The sequence below is a fragment of the Alligator mississippiensis genome, chromosome 4 (genome assembly GCF_030867095.1).
Source record: "Alligator mississippiensis isolate rAllMis1 chromosome 4, rAllMis1, whole genome shotgun sequence".
Lineage (NCBI taxonomy): Eukaryota > Metazoa > Chordata > Crocodylia > Alligatoridae > Alligator > Alligator mississippiensis.
This window is the reverse complement of record NC_081827.1, coordinates 137,209,754-137,235,519: the sequence shown is the minus strand read 5'-3', so window position 1 is coordinate 137,235,519 and position 25,766 is coordinate 137,209,754. Positions and strand designations below refer to the sequence as shown.

Sequence of the window (25,766 nt, the reverse complement as noted above, 5' to 3'; positions counted from 1 at the left end):
ACAATCTCTCTCTCATCCCCCTCCCCCTCCCCCCAACTGGCACCAAATACTGCTGGTTGGTAAGGACAGATTTAACCAAGGTAACTCGTTTGAAATAATTGGGTGCATTCCCATGAGCGCATACATGCATTCCTTATAGGACAAACAGGAGCGGCACATATTTTTGCTGTTGCTATTTGTCCCTGGGCATGCCCCTGCACGTGCACTCTGGCATGCAGCAGCTGCGATCTGGGTGCTCAAGGCCTGGCCAGCAGCTGGCCAGACTCCCTTCCTGGTACCGCACACTGCTGCCGCATGCACCACACCGCTTTTTTTAGTGGCAATTTTTGTTTTTTTACATCAGGATCTCCTGGTGTCAAAAGAAAAAAAAACCCCTACTGGACTGCAAATTAGCACGTGTGCACATTCAAATGTGTTCATATGCCCTGCATGCCATTTGTGGTACTGCAAACCACATGTACAACTGATGTCCCACGCCAGCATCCACTAGCATGAAGTAAGTAGGAAGAGTTCTTTGGCTGTTCTTAAGTCTGGGTTGTGCATCTGGGGGGTGATGACCGAAGACAAAGGTTTGCTAAAATGAGCATTGAACTCAGCTGATTTTGTCCAAGCATGGCAAAGCTTAAAAAAAAAGAGAGGGAGTTATGTTTGTATGCATACACGCACTCCTTTTCAAACACTGGGGAAGAAATCAAGGGGAGAAAAAAACTGGCAGGAAAGAAAATATTTTACTAAGAAATCCAAGTTACAAATAGCACTAAAACAACATGTGTCTGCTTTATTGCCCTGGGGATTGAAAAGCAGTTTTTATATCACCTCCACCAGTGCTGCATACAGGATCCATTAACCTTTCATTCTCTTAGCCTGCTTCCTATTGCTCTCAGGTTGAAATCCTTGCTTTTGCCTCTGTTCGTCCCTGTGGATTCCTCCCTCGGCCCTTTCACGCACAGAACCAAATGCAAACCAGCAGAGCAGGAAACGCCAAGTAGTGTGGAAACAATTTAAGCCTGTGCAGGGGTTTCCATTAAAGCACTAGCTTAATAATTTAGTACTTTGGTGCTAGCTCTGTAAATTGCAGTGTGTAAAAAAATCCAGACCACCACAGCGCTTGCATGGAATGGAATTAAATTCAATCCAGGGCCTAGAAATGTCCCAGCTAATGAGAGACAGTAGTCAGTAGGTTTCCTTTCTGATGTCAGCGTCTTTTGTTAAACATAATGCAGGCCTAAGTAGAAACCTTGATCTGGGGTTAAAATTTTCCCTCAAAGATAGACTCTTTGCATGGCCTTGCAACTCTCAATTAAACAAGCAGGATTAGTCATTCCTGTGCAACACATTTTATCTTGATCTCTAGGAACTTTGCAGCTATAGGTGTTATCAGAGGTGTCAGTGGGAATGTTGGTGCCCCGGCAGGGGAGGGGGGTATTGCATCAAGGACCAGAGAAGTGGCAGGGGAGAATCTCACCAGGGACTCAAACGACTCCAGTTGCCACAGTGCGGTCTCTCCTCACAGCAGGGTCTGCTGCTGCCACCGCCATGACCAAGTCCTCTTCAGAGTGGGGGCTGCTTCTGCCACTGTGGCAGTGTCCCCTCACACTGGAGGTTGCTGCCACCGCCACATGAGCTCCCCACACACCAGTGGCTGCAAGCTGCTGGAAACTGTTATTCTGGCTCCCCCTCTAAAACTGGCAACTGAGCTAGTTTGCTGCTCACCTGCTCCTAGTTATGCTACTGAGCGTCATTATCCTCAGTTACCAAAGTGGAGGCAAAAAAACGTTAAACATGACCTGCGAGGGAGAAAGAAAAGGAGGGTGCTTGCATGAATTTGGCTGCATTTTGGCTGTACGTGCAAATAGTTAGAAGGGCTGAAGCATTAATTGAGCAAAACAGTTCAGAAGGCTTCACATGAGGAACTCAAGCCACATATCTCTGAGCCAATGGCTTTCACCCACAAGTGTTGACTCCATGGGGACTTAGCTGCCATTTACTGCAATGGTGCTCAACCTTTCTGGCTGGTGGGCTGGATGGGCAGTGTCTGATTCCTCTGGGGGTCAGATCTGGCAGGGCCCCATCCAGCTGTGCAGAGAAGGGAAGAGGGCAGCTTGGCCCCAATCCAGCCACATGTGGAAGGGGGCTTGGGCTAGTCTCAACCTGATCTCTTGGGGGGAGGGGCCATGACCTGGCCCTGATCCAGTTCCATAGGAGGTGGAGGGGAGGGGAGAGCATGGCCCAACCCTGCAGGAGGAAGGGGGCATGGCCTGGCTCTGCAGGTAGCGGGGGAAGAGGTGTGGCCTAGCCCTAGCTCAGTGGCCCAGAGGGAAGGGGGCATGGCCTAGCCCTGATCTATTTACTTAAACTAGATCAATAGAGTCACAGTAAATGTCTGATAACCAGGTCAACATTCAGCACTCAAATCACAGCAGAGCAGTGCTTCATCTGTTACTAGTTCCTGCCATCACCCCATCATTCACAATTAAATTAATTTATTCTTCAAATAACCATGAAAAATTATTGCCATTTTATAGATACAGAGGTATGATTTAGAGAGAAGAAAGAATATTTCAACAGCCATTGGATTGATGGAAATCAGGAAGTCCAGGCAGAACAGAGAACTAAAGTCCTCATCCAAATCCTTAAAAAACACGGGTGCCTATACATGATTAATCAAGTCTGCTCCACACTCTAATTAGAATGCTGTAGCATCGCCACAGCCCCCCTGTGGGCCGCTGGGGTGCTTTAACTAAAGCTCGTCAGATGACGAGCTTTATACTCACGATGTTGCGGCGTTTTAATTAAAGCGGCTCTCCAGGAATCACTCTATTTAAAATGCCTGCCAACCCCCACACCCGAGCACATGTATAGGCACCCCATGATTCTTCCTAACTGGGACTTGGGGAGAGACAGAAATATTTTTAATTGAACTACAAGAACTTATAACACACATCTTCCCAGACTTCCCCTCTCTTCCTTCTCCTTCCTTCGCAAAAGAAACCCTTTTGCAAGTCAGGGAAGCCATGGTTTGATATTTTTTAAATAAAAACAGATATTTTTCCCTTTTCAATAAATTAGTGTTTTCCAGGCCCTCCTTTAGCAGCATAAAGTAGCAAAAATGGACACTGACTCTAATCAGTTTCAGCCATGCTGTTAAATGAATTTTCCCTAAAATGGACTACGCATATTATCTCTCCAAGTATACAGCTCACTGCTCTGAACTGATAAGGTACTAAAGAGACTCTACAATTTGCAGACCCACTTGTAAATATACAGATTCAACACCAAAGCAATTCATGGCATTTTAGTTATGTTACACACAAACTGTTGTACTCATCCCAGAATTCTTTTTATTTCAGGCTGCTGAACAGAATTAAAATATTACATCAGAAAATGAAGGATTTAAATCGGCTCTGAAAGCTGCCTGCTTGTTTTTCCAGTAGGAAAAAAAATGAATAGGAAAGAGAGATGTATTTGGTAGCCGTATTGGTCTGAGACAAAACGAAATGCAAAACTCTAGAACTCTTGGTTCAAAGATGAACAACTCACAAAGACACTCTCATGGACACAGAGGAACAGACTTCTATCTTCAGCTTCCTTTGTGCAAAAATGAAGTTTTATTTCTTACCTGTGGGAACTTTTTACCATCTTTATTTTCCCCTGAGCCTGAGGAAAGGCATGTGAGCCTGAAAACGTGCAGAAAAGACAATATTTTGCAATTTCTTATTTGGTCTAATAAATGGTATCATCTCTGAACCAAGAGCTCTAGAGTTTTGCATTACCAAAGAGAGAGACTCCTATTCCTCTTAACCAGCAGGTTTTCTTAGCACCTGAAAAGTGGATCTACCAATAACTTGAGTCCTAGGAGGTTCTATAAAATCGACCGTAACTCTACCCTCCCCTTCTGCTAGTCACATTTCTTTCCTCACTTATTAGAGCAATGCCCTCCACTTAAATGGCCTCTGCTGCATGCTGTCAGCATGAATTTCTTCCTGCAGCTGCACAGAAATCACATCTGAGAACCGACAGACAGGAACGTGACTGCATGGAATATTAGTCATGATGAGCTGGGGTGGAAATGCTCTTAAAGCAATGCATGCCAAGCTGAAGGCAGCCCCTTTCTCTGTCACATGCTAGAGAAAACATTGTTTCTGGGTTGCCTTTTTTGGTTGTTGATAAGTGTCATATCCTATTGCTGTTCCCTGTTGCTCCTGTGATGGTAAATGCAAAGTGTATGAGGGTGGATAACCCAGACAGTGCAGAATACTGCAGGCAAGAGACGTGGGCAGCGATAAGAAATCCTGAACCCTGCTGTTTGAGTGTCAGTGTGCATTGCCAATACAGTTTTGCTACTTTGCTGCCCGGTAAACGTTAGTGAACTAGATGCTTTCAAGTTTTGGTTGCCACATCAAAGACTGAGCTCAGCTTAGCCATCTCCTTTTCTGGTTATGTAACCTGCCTCTGATGCCAGTGTCACCAAGAGTTCATTCAGCACGCATGCATGACCAGGGGCTGAGAGATCACACACATTAATTCTAACTAGATCAGCAGGGATTAAGCCAGGGATGCTTAACCACTGGCCCATGGGGCAGATCCAGTGCACAGGGGCACCCAGGTGCCTGAAAATTTGGTGATGGGAGTAGCAACTGCCAAATTTCCAGACCTGTGGGGAGCCCTGTGGGTAAGACAGCAAGCTGAATCTACATGCAGAGACAGCCCGGGGCCTGATCCAGAGACACTGGGGCCCAGCCCCAGGAGGTATGGGGTTGGGGGAGGCAGCAGAGCAAAAGATTGAGCATTACTGGATTAAACAGTATGCTGGAATCTGGGCCAGACTCCACATCTGTAAACCTCCAGTGTTTCTTTATGCCAGGGATTCTCAACCAGGGTGCAATGTTTGAGAATTTCAAATAGAAATCTAAGCCTGCACTACAGATGTAAAAAAAATCCATAGTTGTGGTCTTTGAGTTCTCTGCAACAGAAGAATTGCTCTAGTTTCTTGCAAAAAAAGAGTGAAAAATAAGAGTTGGCATTTTCCAGTGGGTGCCTCAAGCCTATCCAGGGATGCCTTGAGTCGAAAAAGTTGAGAATCACTGCTTTATGCCAAAGCCCTTGTGTCAGTATGGCAGTAGTAGCTGGGCTGCAGCACGTAAATTGAGCCAAGGGTACAGAACTTGTAAGGCAAAGTTGCTCTTAAATCATTCACCTTTGTGGACCAAGGTTGTATGTGCGGCAGGAGGCCCCATCTGGCCACATGGAAGAGGCTGGGGGGGGAGGGGTGCGGCAGCCCAGCTCCACAGGGAGCTTGACTCAGTCTTTTGGGATGGGGGAAGGAGGCAGGGTTTGGGATGGGATATGGCCTGGCCCAACCCAGTCCCATGCAGTGGGGGGGAACTGACTTGGCCCTGCAGAGAGGGAAAGGGGGTGTTCTTCAGCCCCAGCCTGGCCCCTGGATGGGGAAGGGTGTGGCCTGGCTCCAATCTAGATGTGGGGGGCAGGGGAAATGGCCCAGTCCTGTGGGAGGTAAGGGATGCAGCAGCCTGGCTGTGACCGCCCACACAGGCCTTGGGAATTTGGCAGGGGGGAATGGCCACTGCTGTCTTGTCACCAAATTTCCCAACCCATAGGGAGCCCCGTGGCCAGATGCAATACGTCAGAGTTTGAGCACCCCTGATTTAAAGCAACCCCATAAGTTATTTATTTGAAAATAAAGGGTTTTATACAAATTATATGAGCTTTGCATGGTATAGGCCAGGGGTGTCAAACATACAGACCATTAACCAGATCTGGCCTGTGGAGCCGTGTCATTTAGCCTCCTGAAGGAGGGACTGGAAATTCAAGAGGGACTCCTGGAAGTACTGGAAAGTCCAGAGTGGGAAGGTGGCAACACGAATTCAAGAAGCTTCCTGAGCCAACTCAGGCACCTGCAAGAAGTAATGCCACTGCTGCTCACCCTGCTGCTGGGGATGGGTCCAGAAATGGCCTGGAGGAGCCTCATGGTCTGAATCCAGCCCCGGTGGGGGAGGCAAAGAGGTTGACAGCCCTGGTATAAGCTATATATCTGTGCCTTCCACAAGCCCTGACTGCAATATCATGCATGTCTCTCAGAAGCTCCCTTCAGTGCTTCTATTTTTTCCTTTAACCAGACCCCTAACAAAGGGTCCTTAACATAAGATCTGACTGGAATCTCTTTTCACTTAAATATTGCTATGAAGTTCTGAGGCTTTTGTTAAAATAATTACCAGCTAAATGCATTTGAGAGTACTTCTTTTCAGTAGATTTTTTAAAGCATTTCACAAAGGAAATCAGTATCATTATTCCCCATTATACAGATAGGGGAACCAAAGCACAGAGAATAGAACTGAATCACTTATGACTCTCTTATGGAGGTGTCTCTTTTGAGGGAAATGCTCTGGTTTGGTTACATAGTTGCAGTAGGACTGGGCCAAGTATCTTCCCGTGGTTCCCACAGACGGCTGATGGTGGCCGCCAGACCTTGGCTCAGTGCAACTGGGGTGTTCTACCCCACTGCTGAGTGCTTTGTGGGCACTTGGCGGCTCTCTTTGCTTAAATGCAATATCCTCAGCAGATTGCTTGCTAGTCAGCAATGCTGCTAGCCAAAACTGTTTGCCATGCAGTTATAAGATGGAGAGTGTGATTGCCCAGCTGCACAACAAAGGCTGGCACAGTACCAGTCCAAATTGTGTGTACCCCAGGGGACCAGGCACTCAAGGGACTCAGTCCAAGGAGTCTGTTCCCAAGTGGGATAAATCTCGTAATGATTACTAGTCACGAATCCCAGCAGGAGTGGTGCGTACCAGTTGTCACTTGACCCCGAACTCGTCAGTGGTCACTGTAATCAATATGTTGCATGGGGCATGCTGAGCTCTTACCCTGATAGCTCTAAATAACCCGAAAGAGATACCCGTCAGGGTTCAGTAAATCATCCCCCAGTCCAATGACAGAGCAAGGAACAGAACTAAGCTCTCAGGTCCATATCTGGTGTAGTATCTACTAAGCTTCATTATACGGCTTAAATACATCCAACATGAAAAGAGACCTGTTCCTACTGTTGCATGATTAAATATAATTCCCACAGATTTTGTTGTGGACAATTCCTGTCTACTGATGTTAAAACTTGCTATGCACAATTCTTATTCTTGCCTTTATGACAATGGCTAAGAGTGAAGTTGAAGGTAACTGAAGTTGAACTTGGAGATCAAATAAAAAAAAAAAAAGCCAATACTTTTCAGACTAATGAGAGGCAATACTTTCTAATACACCATACAGATAATCTGCCCAAGTCACCACTACAGGGTACTACTGAGACAGACAGTGTAACAATTATTTACACATGGTAAAACTGGTTGCCAGTTCAAGTGCCAGATAATAACTTTGAGGTTTGTATGTATCCTGGTGAAATTAAGAGGCTAACACTTCCCTGGAGATCTGTGAAAAGTGAATCATCACTAGGTTCCTGTCCAAAATAACCAACTCCCTCCCTGGTATTCTGCTTTGGGCAGCAGATAGTCCCTTAAGGTTTTAAAACTCTTAAGAAAGTATATCACATACTGTGTTTATACTTATGAGCGACAAGAGTAAGTTGGAAAAAAAAACAAGCTTTTCCCCCCTTGTTGCGGAAACATGGAAGTTAACAAAATTTGTCATCATGACGAGTTCAAACAGTATCTCAGTATCCACTTTTCTAAAGCATTTATATCCTCTGCCATTCCTACCCCTGCCTAGTGCTAATCTGTTTCATATGCAACCACAGTCAATGTCAAGGAACTAATTTTGTCAGCAAATTTTCTCCACTTCACTTGATTGTGTTCATTTGATTGATTTAACAAAAACGAACATTTTCCAGGTGTATGACTATGCCCGACATGAAGTTACACCTTAAAAGAAATCACAGAGTGAAGCTAGTTATGAAATTACTATTCACTCAAACGGGGATTGGAGTGCACATACTAGGGCACCTATGTTCTCTGCCTATTAGTTTTTGGGTAGAAATGAAAAGGTACAGTACTGGTTTTGACCTGTAAAAAGCCCTAAGTAATTAGGGACTGTCATACATGCAGCACCATAAAACGCTGGGCCATTTTAAAAACACTAGTCCTTTACCTAACTTCAGCAAGTAAAATGCAGTCTTAACATGTCCAAGGGGGGCACAAAGGCAGTGAAATTTAATTTTGGTGTCCTTAAAGAACTTCTGTTCTGAAGCAATGAGCCTCTACATAAATAAATGAAAAAGCCCTTGCCTGTCTTTAATTAAATGGTTGCAGGAGAAACACTCATTCATTTTGGACAGACTAGTGCTAACTTACAGAACTCTGATGTCAACTTACCAAACAGTTCTGTTATAAAAATATAGCCTCCAATTCCCCCACTTCCTGATTCTACGATGACGACATATTACTCATCCAAAACATTCCCAGCCCCAGCTGGAATGCTATAGACTACAATACTCATAAGTGTTATTTACCATTAAAGCTTCCCTTTACTATAAATTTCAGATCTGCATTTCCAACATGTCAAAATTACTAATTTCTACCAAGTGGAGTTTTATGCAAGCTGTTTTTCTATCTGTACAACAGCCTTTGTGGCTTTGATTTTAAAAAAGCAGTTAAGCTTTTAAATGAGATGTTTCTTATAAAGATCACTGATTTCTTTTTAAAAGTTAAAAGGTATTTACTGAAAATATGCTGTCAAAAACAATATCATTAAGTTTTCAGGCAGTTGTTTTCCACAGCTTCACTCCCGGGAGCTGACAGCTGCTTCTTTTCTTTTCAATTAGACCAAGACAAACCTGCTAAAAATGAGATAATGAACTTTGCCACTCACATTATGTCTAAACCTTTAAGAAAGTCAGGGAAGCCAACAGAAGAGCAGAAGGGCATAGCATATATCTCAGGGGTGTTCAATCCCCAACCTACAGGCCAGATCCCAGTCCCAGGTACTGTGTCATCCAGCCCGTGGGGCTCTACACGGACCCACTAGATCAGGCATGCAGGGCAGTGCATGGCCCAATCCTGGGATGTGGGGTTGGTGTGGGGCCTCCAGAGCTGGATGTCCAGGTGGAGGCAGCACAGGGCCTTGGGATCCAATCCCAGCACATATAAGTAGTGAGGCCCAATTCTTGCACATGGGGTTTGATCTGATCTGCAAACTGACCCTGCACCCCTCATTTGGTCCACAGGTTGCCTACCTTGAATGAGGTTGAGCAAAGGCTGAGCATGGCATAGCTTAAGGGAGCAAGCTCTCACCCTCTGTCCCTTCGTCTTTTTAAGAAAGTAATGTTAATGCGTTTCTACATCCTTCTACAGCAGAAGGAGAATCTCAATGTCATTTGGGTTACTGGTCATTAAGGGGTTTTTTTTGCTGGTTTGTTTGGTTTTGAGAGAGTCACTCTCTCTGGATTGGCGGTTTCATCAGGAAAGAGCACACACAGATTGTGAGAATCACTCTTCAATACAAGAAAACACCTTCATATCCAGGACAACAGCCTTTGAAGGTGGTGTATCCATCCTGCCTTCATTTTGGAGCCTGAAGTCTGGCAGTTTCTGAAAGCCTACACTTCCACTCACACATACAGTCTTCTGGAAGCTCCCCAGTGAGGACAACTGAAACATAAAACGTAAAGGCATGTATTTCCCCAGCAAACTAGCCCAAGACTACAGCAAGCCTTTAAGATATCACACAAAGAAGGGAGAGGGACTAGGAGCACTGGATCATTTTGGAATCAAGAGTTCCAGGCTCTAATTCTGAAAGTGATTCATGACTTTGGGATCCTTTTTTTTTTTTTTTTTTTTTTTTTTTTGGGGGGGGGGGGGGGGGGGAAGAGTGGGACTGAACCTAAAGAAACTTGGCTCTCAGGAAGGGCTGCACTCTGCTTTACTCTCACCTGAAAACCAGGCCTCTTTTAGATGGCTCAATGGATGCCTTTTAATTTCCACCCCAAAATAAATGTACAAGGCATGACCAGTTATTTCAAACCCCAAAAGGTAAAACAAAGCAGAGGAATTTGAAAAGCAAGTGGTTAACTTTCAGTTTGCACCTAGACTACCGGGAAAACTGTCCATGGGCTCAGTTAGCAGGGAGACTCTAATGCTCCTTTTTTGGCCTTAAACATCTACCAGTTTTTGAACAAACATATCACTGCTCCATGCGCTGGGCCTTGCATATACTAACAACCACTGTGCTTGCCTGTCATGCAGATCACCATGCCATCTTTTTCCTTGCTTTGTTGAAGCTTACCTGGCTCTGGATGCAAGAATTCAAGCTACATTTGCTGAACCCTTATCACAGCAGTTTTTTCACATATGCCTTTAGAACATCCAAATGGCAGCATCTGTACTGTGCTGGGGGCTCCAAGTAATTTCTGTTTCTCTCCCAGTATACTAGAGTAGTCCAGGAGGATACGGTCAGTAAGCTGGACTCTGTCAAGCTTCGTAAATATTTGCCACTACACACTGTGCTCTATCCTATTCAGCTTTTTATACGGGCCCTCAGAGATAATCACTCACAACAAGTCATGTAACTACTAAGAGAAGACCTTTTTACATCCATGCAAGTCTCATGCAAATGCTAAGGAAAAAACCCTTACATTCATAAAGGGAGACAGAGAAAAATTATTTACACTGAAAAAAGGGGTAATTTTGCTATGTTTCTAGCATGAAATCATCTAGACAGATCACATCTGATTTATGTGAAAGTGCCAGCTAAAGGGCTGCTAGTATAAGTTCAGAAAAAACACACACTGGGATTCTGTACATTAGGTATTTCAAGGGATAAAAGCAGCCAATGTTTTCAAAACTGGGTGCCTAGACTCGTGCATCTAAAGGTGTGTTTGTGTCTTGAGCAGCCCAATTTTTTGAATATACGGAGCACCTTCTGGCTCTCAAAGGCCACTTTTGCAGCAGCACTTAACCCAGAATTCAGGCGCCTAACTTTGGGAGCCTACTTTTGAAAAAAACCTTAACCGCTGTATAGGAGACGAATGCACTTCATTCAAGTGCACATCCTCTTATAAAACTCCACTTTACGAGACTGCTGGTCTTTAAAAGGAAGACAATTTGGCCAGCAGTTGTCTTTGAATCATTTTCAGTGAGGGTCATCTGCCTTGCCAAATCCTAAAATTTCTGCCTTTACAAACACTGCAGCAGTAGACCTCTTCTTATAAAAGGAGAGAAAGAGATTACAAATAATTTTTCACTTCGGATAAAATGCAGCGGAGTTGTTCCTTGCTCATATTTTCCAAGAAGAGGCAGGGGGAAATCACTTATGGGTAGGATTGGCACCTTGAAAATTTCAGCTCAACAAGGCCAATGGGCAAAGCATTACATATTGAAGATAGGGAACAATGGAAAAAGTTCAGCAGTCTTGAAGTATGCTTTCACTCTGAAACTATCTGGAAGATAACTGTGTAAAGATGGCATCCCCTTACTTGAACAGAGAACCAGAAGAGGTCTCCTGGGTCAAAATCCAATGTCCTTCTGCCTAAAGCAATTGTATTTTATAATCCCACTTGGAATAACAACCTTCATCTGAAAATAAGCAAAGTCGTTTGCCCACACACACACTACGCTGACGGGGAGACTGTCCTGGAACCACACAGCTCCAGTGGTTATAAACCTCCCCCTAATTTCCAGACTAAGTTTATTCACAGTCGATTCATGCCCATTTGTCTGTGTGCCAACACTGTATTTTAGAAGCTGCTTGTAACAGGTAGTAAACACCAAGGAGGAAAGTGTGTCAATCTCCCTCCAATATACTTAAGGAGACCAAATCATGGCTCCTTCCCCACCTTAGCTTTCCTGAACTAAACAAGCCTAGCTGTTCTAGACTCCTCTCCTGAAGACAGGCTGTTGTAAGATGCCCCTGGTCATCCCAGCAACACTTTTTTGCAGCTGTTCCTGTTTGAACTCCGCTCTTCTGAGTACAGGCTACCAGAGCTGTAAGCAGTATTCCCAAACGAGGTTTCACAAATGGCATTACTACCCTGTCCCTTCTGGAAACACACATTCAGGGACTACCTACATTTGGGGGAGAGGGGTGGGTTTTTTTGTTTTGTTTTGGTTTTGTTGTTGTTGTTTTTTACAGCTGATTTGATCTGCTCCACATGTGAATTCAGACTCACATCTGCTAAGATTTTAGTGACTCCAAGGAAGTGTTTGCTGCCTTTTATTCTTGTTTGAGCTACTTGTTGGAAGTTCTTGTTTGGTTAAGGGCTCTTCTACATGGGGAAAGTAACCTGAAAAAGCTATTCCACCAAACTAATTTAGTTGGTTTCCCAAATAGGGACTGCTCAGGAGAGACAGAAGTAAGCCAGGTAGGCCAGCCAGTCACAAGTGTTCTGGGAACAGAGGTGAAGGGGGTCTACAAAGAAATCAAGTCACACAATAAGTTAATACACCAGAGAACAAAGCTCAAATATCAGTCTGTCACAAGTGGAAGTAATGCTACTTGGATTCTTTCAGCCCTTAATGCCGGCTAGACTATCTTGTGAAACACAATGAAGGCACATTGGCAGTGTACCCAGGCTCTACCCAATACATTCTTGACCTTAATAAAAAGGTTAAACCTTGTGAATGCAGGTATGTTTTCAAATTTGATTCTTGCTGGGTAAGATGCTGACCACTGCTGCCCCCCTGCTTTACCTGTGGCAGGTTAGGTTGTGTGACAGGGTTGATTATGTAAAAAAGGATTTGTATGGGATGGTTTGGATAGGGATGAGCCTGCCTCAGGCAGCGGTTTTGACTAAATGATCTCCAGAGATCTCTTCCAGCCCTATTTTTCTGTGATTCTAAGTAACCTGCCTTCTCGCACCCTGGGATTCTACCTACCAGCATATTTAGATAAAAGGAAGCAGGGAAAAAAGTAAGATCAACTGAAGGGCATGATGCTAGCTTCCAATTTAACAATATTAAACATTTTTTCTGTAAGCTGGTGCCTGCTCAGTAAATTCCATTCTTTGTAAATATAACACTTCATCAGAGCAGTAATGTGAAACACAAAACCTGATCAACTGCCACAGTCCTCAATTTCGTAACTCCAAGCCTTGGAAGAATTTATTAAATGCACTGAATTCCTATCAGAACATTATGTTCTTTAATATGCTTTTATGACAGGCATAGCAACATAGCATTAAATATCTTGAAAACAGAAAAGTGACATAGCAAACCAAGTTCTTCTGCATTTCAGAAACACTATATACCCAAGACACTTTCCCTGGAATCTGGCCTTCTGCTAATTTCAGCTTGTGAAGCAAACAACTAAATTTTGTTTGAAAGTCAATACTGGGAGTTAACGCTGCCTTGCAAAATGACTCTTAAGATGTTCAGTCCAAAGCAATCCCACCTTTACTTCCACATTTGTCTGGTTTTGATTAATAGGCATGTTTTCAATCCTCTAAGGCTGCCTTTTTCAAGAGATGCACTTTTATACTAAAGTGAGATCTATGGACAAGGAAGTACTTTGGAACTTAAGGAAATTATTTTCCTGGCTGCAGGCCTAAATTAGGTCATGGAGGAAGCCTCATCTTGACATATGTACCTGTATTTCTGCTTAATCCAGTTTAGTAAAAGAAACTAGATTCAGCAGTTTCTATAATTATGGAAAACAAATGTCTGACTTTTTGATACTATGGAATACAGAGTCACCATCAGTGGTAACTGGGAAAACTGTAGACAATGACAACAGTGCTTAAGGGGACAATTCAGCAAAGTCATTAAAAATACATGCCGTACCATCACCCATTAGCCATCTCACTCTGCTCTCTGGACAAACACTAGTGATTAGATCCAAATGATAAGTCCCACATGTTTCTATGCCCCTGGGATCTGAGCAGTGATTGAGCTCTAGGTCTCTTAAACCATGCTAGCAAGCACAGTCCCCACTCCTAGGCAATGGGAGTCTACACTTTGGCTATCTAGACCACAACAGTGCAACAGCCTTGCTGCTTGAACACATTCCCCACTCCAAAGATTGTCTACCAGATGGAGCTCTAGTTTCTGAAGGGTGTAACAACGTGCAGTTGAATAAGATACTTAGGTTTAAGACAGGAATTTCTTATACACACAATTTACTTTGACAAAACATAAGATTTACAATTCTTGGGGGGTAGGGGTTGCTTACTTCCTCCCCCTCCAGGCACACCACAGCTGGGATCCCTACAGGCCATGAAGGGGGTTTAAACCCCTCCCGAATGATACTCAGGCCAGCTGGGGCCTGCTATGCCCTTTCCCTCAGCTCAGCTTTCCCCCACCCAGCCACTACAGAAGGGAAGGGAGGGCTCACTTCCCCTGGCTTCTGGCCTGAGCCACTGCAGGCATATGCCTACATTTCTGGAATCAAAAGTGAATGTTTATTCACTTGCAAATCAGTTTAAACTATGCAGGTAGGTAGTGAATCAATTCAGGCTCCGGCTTTTGAACGCCTGTACTTAGCCTCTAAGTTTAACATATGGTGTTTGAGATAGTTGTAGGACTGCAGATGGGCCACGGTGGAAGTCACCAACCAACAAACAACTCTGACAACCTTATTATACCTACAACACTGCCACCAACCAACCCCCCCACCAGTTTTTGGACAGAGAGCTACTTAAGGTCAATCATCCTGCCAGTAGCAAGCATGTTTCTTTAGATGAGAGCCAGACAATGGAAATGGCCTTTGGGCATTTTGTCACAGCTTCATCAGACTGTCTCCCCACCAAGATTCAAGTTTTCACTACAAAATAAATGATGAAAGGAAAGACACAAAAATAAGTTGCAGTTGAAATGGAGGCTGAAACTCACAAAAGCAAAATGGAATTTATAAACTGATATACCCCCCAAACAAAATAAGTATTTTTGTGGAATTTTGTTAAATCAGGATTGGAGAAACCAATACACAGTACAAGTTAAGCTGTCATTATTTACTATCGATAAATAAAGCACTTTATTTGAACAAGTTATGAAAACTTTTCAAAGTTTTCCACAAGATCTACGAAGGCTTTTGAGGTCAGGTTTACTTTTCAGACCTGTTTGGACATATATAGAAATAAATTCTACATGTAAATGAAATGGAGATGTTCAAATATATGATATACTTCATATATTAAAACTAGTTCATCTGGGTTCAAGGTAGGCAAATATGGAACTACAAAAGCTATTGAGAGTTGCTTACAAATGTTAAGGATATGCTCACGGATACTTCACTATGTACCAGCTGAAAGCACTCCACCTACTATTTGCAATGGACTCGTAAAAATCCATGCACGCCCCATTCTGGACTACTAAATCAATAAAATATGGTGTTGCCATGGAGAATATTCAAGTCAAATATAACAAATATAACTCATGATCAGCTAGCTGGTAAACCAATTACTGGCATTAACTTCTTTATATCTAACAAACTACTAACCTACTCATCACTCCATGACAATGGTTAAAAATCTAGAGGGTCATGCTAAAATTAACTTTATTGTCTGTTACATATATTTATTTTATATTGGTCTTAATTGTGACAATATTTCACTATTGTGTAAGGTCTGTCAGAGGTTCTCAACCCTTAGACCAGCCAGCTCTTGCCAGCTCTTTCCTTGCATTCAATTTTTGATTACATAAAAATAATAGAGCAATTCTTGCGTTGCAAAGACCTCAGAAAGACCACAACAGGTCAGAATGTTTTTGACGCTATGGATTCCTATTTGAAATCTGTGGGGTTTTGTTGTGAATCATGTAGGTGTTTGCATACCTAACTGTGCTAACATTGCACATCACCCTGATTGAGAATCACTGGTCCAGGTCAATATTTTCTCACTTCTTTTTGGATTTTAGTTAAATCCTTTGTTCTGGAAGTTATCACCATTCTGGGCTTGTTTATGGCAGCTACAGATATACGTTATAGTCATGTGTATGCTTTTACTATGAAAAATGACAGTTCTTGACAGTTCACAGCTCAAGTTATTAATTTTATACCACCTGTGTATAGAAATTACATTTTGTTTTTTAAAGGGGGAACACTTAATAGTTTTCATCAACTCCTTCCAAACTAGAGGTCAGATCAACTATTCCAAATATCATGAAGCTTCTTTAAGAAAGGAATCTGTAGTTACTTGCTTTTAGACCCTTTTTTGCCTCTTTGGAAAGAAGCCAGTCCAAGATTTTCATGTGTGACTAGTGACTTTGAATGCTGAAATTGTACTGTTTGGAAGAACTTGAATTTGCAGAGAAAGCTAAGCATGTAGTGAACATCAGGAACATTTAAAAACTTATATTTTATGGACTTTCAAAGACTGAGGCACAGCATCTGAGGAAAACTAGACTGCCAGTAATCCTCACAAGTCCAGGGAATCAGTCAGTGGCAGAGCTGGGAATAGATTTGACAGAACTTCAGGTTTCTAGCCCTTTACCCAGATCTCTAGACTTCAGCTTTCCTTACTACAAAAATAAATAAGGAAGAATACATTTGGAATTTCTCTCTCTGGCGTAGACTAATTCTAAAAGGCAAATTTTTACCCACAGACGTTTGAAGGATTCCAATATATATAGGTAAGTTGTTGCTTTACCTTACATTTAGCAGATCACGGGGAACTCTCTGTACACAGGAGTGACTTCACCTCTCTCTAAAATGCATCTAACTCTCATAGGAGAAACCCCAACAGATGAGGTTCCCCTTAAACTGCTAAATAAAGGTTAAACTACAATTTGTCCTGTCAACTTAAGGATTTTACAATATGGTAGCTACTGAATTGTTCTCTCTTTCATGAACACGGATGTGTGAGCATGCACACCAACGTACCCACCTCTTTTTTGCCCCTAGCACAGATATACACAAAGAAATCCACTTGGGTTCCACATCACTGTCATCACATAAGCTTCTCCCATCGGCTTCCAATTTATCTGAACAGTATGCCCAGAGTATGATTAATCCAACAAGCTGTCAGTTTTCATCCTACACAATACAGCATTCAGAGGACAGATGTACTAAGAGAAACCTACACCCAAGACATTTTTATAAGAAGCTGGCAGTTAATGTTAGGTGCCATAAACAATGCACCAATATAGACTCTGTCTCTCTTGCACACACCCTCCCCCACTCATTTTTTCTCGTGTTCTTTAGTGAGAAGAAGAAGTGTCAGTAGTGCGATTTAGCAATCCTCTAATAAGAAATGTTGAATAAAAGCAATATTCTGACAGATGGAGATTCAGCTGTCAATAATTCATACATGAGAGAAAGCTGAAATAACACTGAACAGGAAAATTATTGTTTTGTTTTTAAAAGAAAACAGGGCTCACATTTTTAAATCAAACTGAAAGAGGTAATGGCCCTGGCTATTAGAGGTGCACTGATACATTAATCCATATCATACTGGCACTGAAAAAGAAAATCAACATTATCAGCAATTGGCCTGTTTTGGCTGATGTGGCTGATAATGTTGCTGACAAATGCCACGTACATGTGTGTAGTCGCTCCATGCACATGGCCAGGAGCGCAGCACAGCAGTGTGGAGATCAGCATCCTGCCAGTAAGTCTCTGGGGCAGGATGGGGAAGGAAGGGGGAGGCAGCAAATTGAGGTCCCCGTGGTGAAGGAGGGAGGGCTGAGGCAGGGGAAGGGGAAGGCACTGCACAGTCAGGGTGGGGCACAGGACGGAGCTACAGCTTGTCTGGGGGTGCAGAAGGGTGGCTCCTACCACAGCACACACCTCCATGGGAGGCCCCCCAGATGTGTGCGTGGGACAAGGGCAGGCTGCTGTAGCTGCTGCAGACTGGGACCAGAGGCTGTTCCAGGCTGTTCCCTCCTGTGGGGGCTGGCCCGGGGCTACACCTGGGCTGGGCAAGGTGGGGCAGGTGGCAGACAGGGAGGGGGAGCTATGGTGAATTTTGGGGTGGCTGGAGCTGCCCTATAATGCCCCCTCCCAGTGCCACCTCCTCCCGCCCCACCCAAGTGTAGCTCTGGTCAACCCCCCACCACATACACTGGAAAAAACCTTGGTGCAGCCTGCAGCAGCCCACCTTCACCCCACACACAACTCCAGCGGAGCATGTGCCCCCCCATGCCTCCCCTGAGGATACATGCAGTGGCAGGAGCTGCCCTCCTCACACGCCCCAGACGAACCACTTGTAGCTCTGTCCCGTGCTCCACCCTAGCTGGGCAGCACCTGCCCCTGCACCAGCCCCTCTCCCTTGCTCAGCACGGGGGCCTCGATCTGGCCTCCCCTCCCGCTTCCCCTCAACAGACTTTCCAGCCAGATGCTGCTCTCCATGTTGCTGGGCTGCATATCAGCAATTGGATCAGTATTAGTCGGTATGGCTAGTCAACAATCGGCCATCAGTATTGGCCCAAAAAATCTGCGCACCTCTTAGTAGCAAATCAGTCTGGTTTTAAATATGCTAGTCAGTAGTAGGGTTTTAAATAGGGCTTTGAGTTAGCATAGATAAGGCAAGAGTTGCATAAATTTGGATTGTTTTGTTGTACAAAATCCTCTTTAAAAACACACACACACACACACACAGATTTATTTATATATATGTTGGTGAAAGGATCTGTAACATTTAATACAATATTTTCTTAGGCCATACGCACGCACACACACACGTGTGCGCGCACGACAGAAGTTGCACTACTTTGATTCTTAGGCCACACACACACACACACACACACACACACACAGAAGTTGCACTACTTTGAAATTAGTCTTCAGGAAAGTTTAGTTAGATCACTACCAATAAGGCTGAAATAAGCTCAGCTGAAGTTAGCCTGATTTAGAATAGTTGTTCTCAACCTGTGGTCCATGGACCCCTGGGGAGCTGAAGACTATGTCTAAGGGGTCCATGAAAGGTGACTAAGATCAATCAAAAGTATGTAAATACCCACATTTACAATTCAAAGGGATCTGCACCTCTATTTGAAATTTCAAAAGGGGTCTGCACCTCCTTTCAAAATTTTTGTAGGGGTCCACAAATGAAAAAAAGATTGAAACCACTAGTTTAAAAGCAAACATAAGAGTGTCCACACAGCTTTTTGTACCAGTTTAATTAAAATGAATTTTAAAAAGGGATTTAAACTGAATTGGTAAAACTTCTGTGTAGACAAGTCCCTGAACCTTTTTGTCACACAAAAGTTACCCTACTTCAATTGTCAATTTTGTACAACTCCTTTAGTGCAAACATGCTTATAGCCTGTAAAAATGCCTCTACAGATACAAACTCACCAATGATTTCCATATTTACTGAAAGACTGGCATCCTTGTATCAAGGGACTGCTGCTGCCACCCTTTGCAGACAAACTGTTCTAGATCTCTATCAGAAGCTATACTACTACAACTATGGGTATGTCTTTATGGCCAAACATTTTGTTTTTGTTTTTTTACCTAGACAGACAGCCACCCAAACCAGCATATTATTTATATTCACAAAGTAAACTCATAAATTGATGAGCCAAATGAAGGCATCACAATCATTAAACTGTGATGGTTCTGTCATGTCTCCTACAGAGAGTAAGCCCAACTACAGGAAACAAGACTGTAGCAGAAGCCAATCACACTGTTCCTTTAAATTATGTCGATACTCACACTCTCATGCAAATAGCCAAAAGAATTACCAAATTTATTTGGATAAATGCACTACCCTGTCATTAAGTTGGCAATTAAAATAATTTCTGGATTTATGTGAACTGAGTCACCAACATCTGCAGATTTCTTTACATCTTGTGTAATAGCTGGCTTCAGTTCTTGACGTGCCAAAGCAAAAAGAAGAATTTATGGCTCCCATGTCATTTTGGACTTAGCAAGACAAAGACACAATGGTTCCTCAAAACAGCTCATGAATCACATTATTCAGCTCATCACATGGGACTTAAACTCTAGGGCGCAATGGAAAAAAGGTCATTGTTTATGGAAAGCAGGTAAAGATTAATCCCAATGCTCTATCCTGTGAGTTTAATGGGTCTCTGCAACGCTTGACAAATACTATATTGGCAAGTGTTCTTCTCTATTCTTCAGGTCAGGACAGGGCTATCGAACTTCTGGGCAGCTGGGGGCAACATGCCACTTGAGTGAGTGAGCGGGCTCCCTACCACCATGTGGGCTACCCAGATGTCCACATCTCCCTTACATCTGGACTTCTCTATAAAGTTTGTTTTAGTGCCCCATGAACTGGGCCATTTTGAAAGTTGAAGTGTAAGGGCATTGGGGAAAAAGAAGATGCATGTGAGAATTTGCCACTCAAAAAAACAACACGAGTGGGAAAATGTGATTTGAGAACTGCCACGCACATGCACTGTACATATAAGGCAGCACTTGCTTTTGTGGACCAGCAAGAGCTGTACACCAGAAGCAGAATGCCAGTCCTATGATCTACTCTCATGTAACTGTCTTACACTTCCTTTGTCTATAAATGCAAAAGATCACCAACTCTTTCAGCAGCAAGAGAAGATTTCATATTTAAGAAAAAAAGAAAAAAAAAGTAGGCAGAAGAGACAGTAGAACTAGCATCCAAGATGCTCAGAAATGGATGACAAAAGTTCAGCTCCTAACTATAGCATCTAGGTAAGTAGCCTGATTTTCATGAGAACTGGATAACTATAACTCTCACTGTTGGGAATGGAGCACCCACTTTGAAAATTTCCTCCTCTTATTGGTTCTTGTTCATTTCTACCTTACTCCCCTGTAGAGGTTTCTCATCTCACCTCCTCCAAGGCCTATGCCGCTTTTCACCCCATTTCCCCCCCATACTCAAGCTGCTTGGTTCACTTCTCCACCTGGCGGTTTCACTTCCACAAGTGGCTCTGGTTCCTGAAGATAACTTGTTTTCCATGCTTCTCCTAAAGGGCAAGGACCCTCAGTGGAGGCAACTGGGAATGCTCTTCCAGGTACTTTTGCAGAAATACATGAAAGGAATACTAGCTTCTCCCTGTCACAAGAAAAGGTGAACAAGCGACAAATACAGTTTCCTTTCTTTTTTCTGAATCTTTACAATACCAATCCAAAAAAAACAAAGAGTAAGGTAATTCTACTGTTTTAGATAAAAGGGGTACTTTTAAAAAGCTCCCAGGTCACCTCTTTTAAGCTTATTTATGGCACTGATGGTAACAAAGGTATTCCTTCGGTGTAGAAGAGGGAATCATTGGAGATGGCATAAACAGATGTACTGATAATAAATAGCTAGTGGTGCCCACTGTGTAAACCAAGAAAATACTCAATTTACCAACACCTCTCTCTTGCATACCATTTCCCTTTAGTCTCTTATTTTAAAGGAATCTTAAGTGATTGTTGCAAGTATTTAAGCTGGTCACGAGTGGTTAACTTGGTCCATATTCCATGCTCTTTCAATGGACTCATTTTTATCTCTCTCCCTGGCAGAAGACTGCAGCCCTCTATACGGCATACCTCTTTGATTCGTTTCACTAAAGCATTCTGATCAAAAGCAACAGCTTCTGCGCACTGGTGAAGGTGATCCTGGTACCGGAGGCACAGCTGTAGCACTTGCTGAGAGTCCAGTTTCTCCAGTTTGGTACTTGTAGGTGAGGTCTGCCCACTGAGAAGCCCTAGAAGAGATGGGAATAAACTGAATGAATCGGACTGCTAAACAATTGCTCCAAAGCCTGAGAAATACTTGAAGGGCAATCAATTTTAAATTCAAGACTCAAAACTTGACTGTCCTATAACAGTCCTATGAAGATTATAGGAAGGTGGAAAACAAAAATCATGAGTGGTAGATGCACTGCATTAGCTATTCTAGATTTATAGAAATATAACATACCCGTCAACTTAAAAACAACAACAATTTCAAATGGAGAATTGTGAGTACATCCAGAAGGAAATGGAAACAATTCCCTGAGAACATCATGCTCATTTGAAACAAAGGGAAGTTCAGATTGAATACCTGCCAACACATGATTTAAAAATCATTTGACAAAAACTGGGAAAAGTCAAATCTATTTTGCAGATCATTGACTGCTACTCCATTCACAGTGTCTTACAAAGTAGACAGTTGCCTAGGAAAGCTCATGCCTTTTTGAACCAGTTAGTCTCTAAGGTGCTATACTGCCCTCCCTTCAATCAGAAATGAAGATAAATTTACCAGAACAGAAAACTAACTAGTAAACTAGCTCTACTAAACAACAGTATTCTCTTACCTTAAGGTATACTGTATAAAAAAGATTTCTGACTTGCCAACCTGGTGTCACCACAATTATACTTCCTGGGCCACTGAAACCAAAACAGGGTAGGCCAGGGACAGAGGAGAAGTAAAAACTTGTTATTAAAATCCAATTTAACACAATGATAGTCAAAATCTCTAATATTCTGGACAGAACTGCATGGGCTTAAAACCTTGGCTTCAATTATATCAATGGCAAGTCTTCTATTGACTTTGAGAGAGTCACCCTTCACCATACTCTGGCAAAGCACATGCATAACTAAACCTGAAAAAAGAATGAAGACTAGCCATGAAACAAAGTACTTTTTAGTGCTTTGCTGGACCTTTTAAACCCAGTCTTCTTGGGATGTTCTTATCATAGACCTGAACTTGTCTTGTTGGGGGTTCACAAAGGAACAAATAATTCTTCCCTATGGAATCAGGTCCTGGCAACAAATGTCTAAATAACTGATGCTATTGACTAATTAATTTTACATTAATTACTACTCTCACACAAACAGATTAGAGGCTATAAGCTATCTAAGATATTGAAATTTAAAATTAGTTTTGGGTATTTGGGTGAATTTTCAAGCCATCTGTGAGAACTTGTGAAAACAGCCAGGAAAAGGGCTGCAATAAGTTAACATGTTCATTTAAGGTCCTTAGGCTTATATTATGTATTTAAGAACCTGGGCTCTGGGTTCCATAATGTGAAAAGCAATAAAAAGAAAGTTAAAATATAATAAAAAGACCTCCAATTCACATCCATGAAATCACAGGCTGAAGGGAATTGAGAGGTTAATGGTTCAGATAGATTTTCTTTATAAAATTCACTGGTTGAAATATAATCCAGAAAAAATTTTTGAGGTAACAATAAAAAGAGCAGACTGTAAATCATTTTGAGGATGCTGTTTGTGATGATGTGGGAAGGGAAGTATTTTCTAGCCTTCTGCACTCAAGTTGGGAATGTGTACTATTATAAATAAATTTAACCCAGATCAATCTTCAGACTTTATAAATAAAATTCAGAGAGGTGAGCACAATGTTAAATAGGCAAAGCAGTGACCCGTTAGAGTATAACTTCAGAATTTCCAACATCAAGAAAGCAATTAGCTGGGGGGTTTTTTAATCTTGCTAAGTACTGTGCTATAAACAGTAACATTTCATTCATTCACTGCACGTTCTTTTACAGCAAATCAGCAGCCATGCTTCAAGAAAGCAGGTGTTTATGCTAAGTCATCTTTCCACTACATAGAAATCAACACTAATCTCAGAAGGGGTATGCTAAGAGAGAACAGGGTTTCCAAGACCAACATATCCTAAATAAGACCAGTAATCTGAGTGCCCAATTTTTAGATGACTTAATTTTAGAGGAGAGAGAGGCTTAGGATTTTCTGAGCAATCAAACCCATTTTGAAATCTAAAAAAAAGTAGCTACTATTTAAATCTTTGGCCCAGCTTCTGAACTTCCCACTAAAAAGGCCCTGCTTCTAGTACAGAATTTGGATTGAATAAGCTGCAAATGGAAAGCAAACACACAGATTGTATGTTGGCTCCTGAAGACAGCTGATTGTAAAGCTCCTTTAACAAAATGGTTTCTCCCTATTTGACAATGCCAATTCACTGAAAATGAAGCTTTTTAAGAAGATATTGATTTTGCTTAAATGTTCCTGGGAAAGCTTTCTCAGAACCAAATGGGAAGGGAAGAGACATCATTCTCTGGTTTAGTGGTTCAGGCATTCACATGGGATGCAAGAGTCCAAGGGTCAAATGCCTGAACTGCATCAGCAGAGCAGACACTTGAAGCTAGGTCTTCCACATGTCAAGTGAAACAAGCCCTAACTATTTGGCTATTAGCTGTTCTGGGGTGCAGGAGTCAATATCTGCATTTAAAAAAAATAATAAAGAGCTCAGTTGTGTTTTGATGTGAAAGGAAAAGTTCCAAAACCTCATTTTTTTTCTTCTAAACAGAATTCTTGTTTTCCAGGCAGCCAGCCCTATTCCTCAGTAGGGAAGCACCTAACTAGACAGATGAATACAGCTTGGGACCCAAAGAATATTTAACACTTGAGGTGCTGCAACTAGTTCTGAGATTCAGGAAAGGAGATATGTGGGGAGTATGTCATGGCTAGCTGGAAAGAACAGGGAAAACAGGTTACTGAGAACAGGGAAGCTGGAGGACTGCATGTACCCAAAATATTTTAACAATGGCTAGTGGTACACATTTCTAGCATTTAAGCTGTACTGTAAAACAGACAAACCATGCTGGAAGCCTGCCATAATAGTAGGAAGAGCCTCTCTCATTCACTCTATGTCCAATCAAACAACGTACCACAGAGGTGATGATCAACTGCCACTAGGTAAACAGATAAAAGATTCACGCTTCAGCTTCTAAATAACACTTAAAAAAAGGGGGGGAAAAAAGAAACCACATGCATCATACTTTCAGAAACATCATATTATATATATATATATATAATATGATGTTTCTGAAAGTATGATGATATTTATTTATCTATCTACACAGCTAGCTGACCCATAGAATTGACAAAGCTTTCTTTGACTGTTTTTTTTGTCAGGGAATATGAACAGATGCATGTTAAAACTATTTCCCTCCTTACTAGTCATCTTCTTGCTGGTTCCAGATTGATTTATATTTCTATCAAAATCACCTTCCACTTAGCAGGAAAAAACCTAGTTTAAAGCCATTTCTGTAACACCAAAATTGACAATACAGGAATCTTGTCAAGAGACTCCTCCAGCTAACACCAGTACAACATTTGTGTGTGCATGACATATTTGCCAACTACATTCAGATTCAGCCAATTTTATACACAATCCTGAGGAGTCCTGGATCACTTTGTAGGCTGAGAAATAACATTAATTTATATTGCTTTGTTACATTTCACAATAAACCAACCAGAAATAGCAGATAATTTGCAAAATGAATACATACTTCAATTACTGTCATTTAAATACATCTTCCTTTTATTGTATCACTTATTTTTTTACAGTATAAATATCAAAATGTTCAAAATGTCTGAACCCAGTGGCATATCATGCTGGTGTGGTTAAAGCATGCCAGTTTCTGCAGCCAGTGGCCCACAGGGGAGTAGTGTGGCCTGCATCTACTCGTCCTCTACTCAGTCAGAATGAATGAATACCCATTTCCAGCTGGGTCACCCAGGGACACGAAGGTCTATGATTTGTGTTATGCAGTAATTTAGTTTATAAAGGCCAGAGGAGACACATTATCATCTTGTCCAGGGCTGTCCAAGTGGCTGTTCTAGGGGCAGGGCAGGGCAAGGTTGGGTGGCATGGCCTGCAGGGCTGAGGAAGCCCATGGTATGGGGATTCAGAAGGACCGACGGCTACCACATGATGTGGAAACGCTGCTGTGAACCCACAGAGGCTGCCTACCACATAGTGGGGAGCAAGGGCCCATATGGTGTGGTCTATGCAGCACATGACTCCCAGCCACGGACATCTAATCTACAAATGAGGCCATACTGTCAGTGCTCCATATAACCTCATCTCACTGAATATTGGCAAAGTTCCAGAATACCAGCAAAGTCAATGTAGTGCCAACATTTTAAAAACTGGTAAATGGGATGTCTTGTGTAATTATGGTCACATCATCTTAACATCAAAC

At 42.4% G+C, this 25,766-nt stretch overlaps 1 protein-coding gene across 2 annotated transcripts in view; it reads right to left on the bottom strand.

Moving 5' to 3' along the window:
- BORCS5 (BLOC-1 related complex subunit 5) overlaps positions 1-25,766 on the bottom strand; it is a 124,196-nt gene that overhangs the window by 9,809 nt on the left and 88,621 nt on the right. For both annotated transcript variants that reach the window (XM_006267896.4, XM_019482239.2), the window contains one exon: positions 21,364-21,521. In XM_006267896.4, the coding sequence (XP_006267958.1) occupies positions 21,364-21,521 (158 nt within the window). The remainder of the gene's footprint in view (positions 1-21,363; positions 21,522-25,766) is intronic.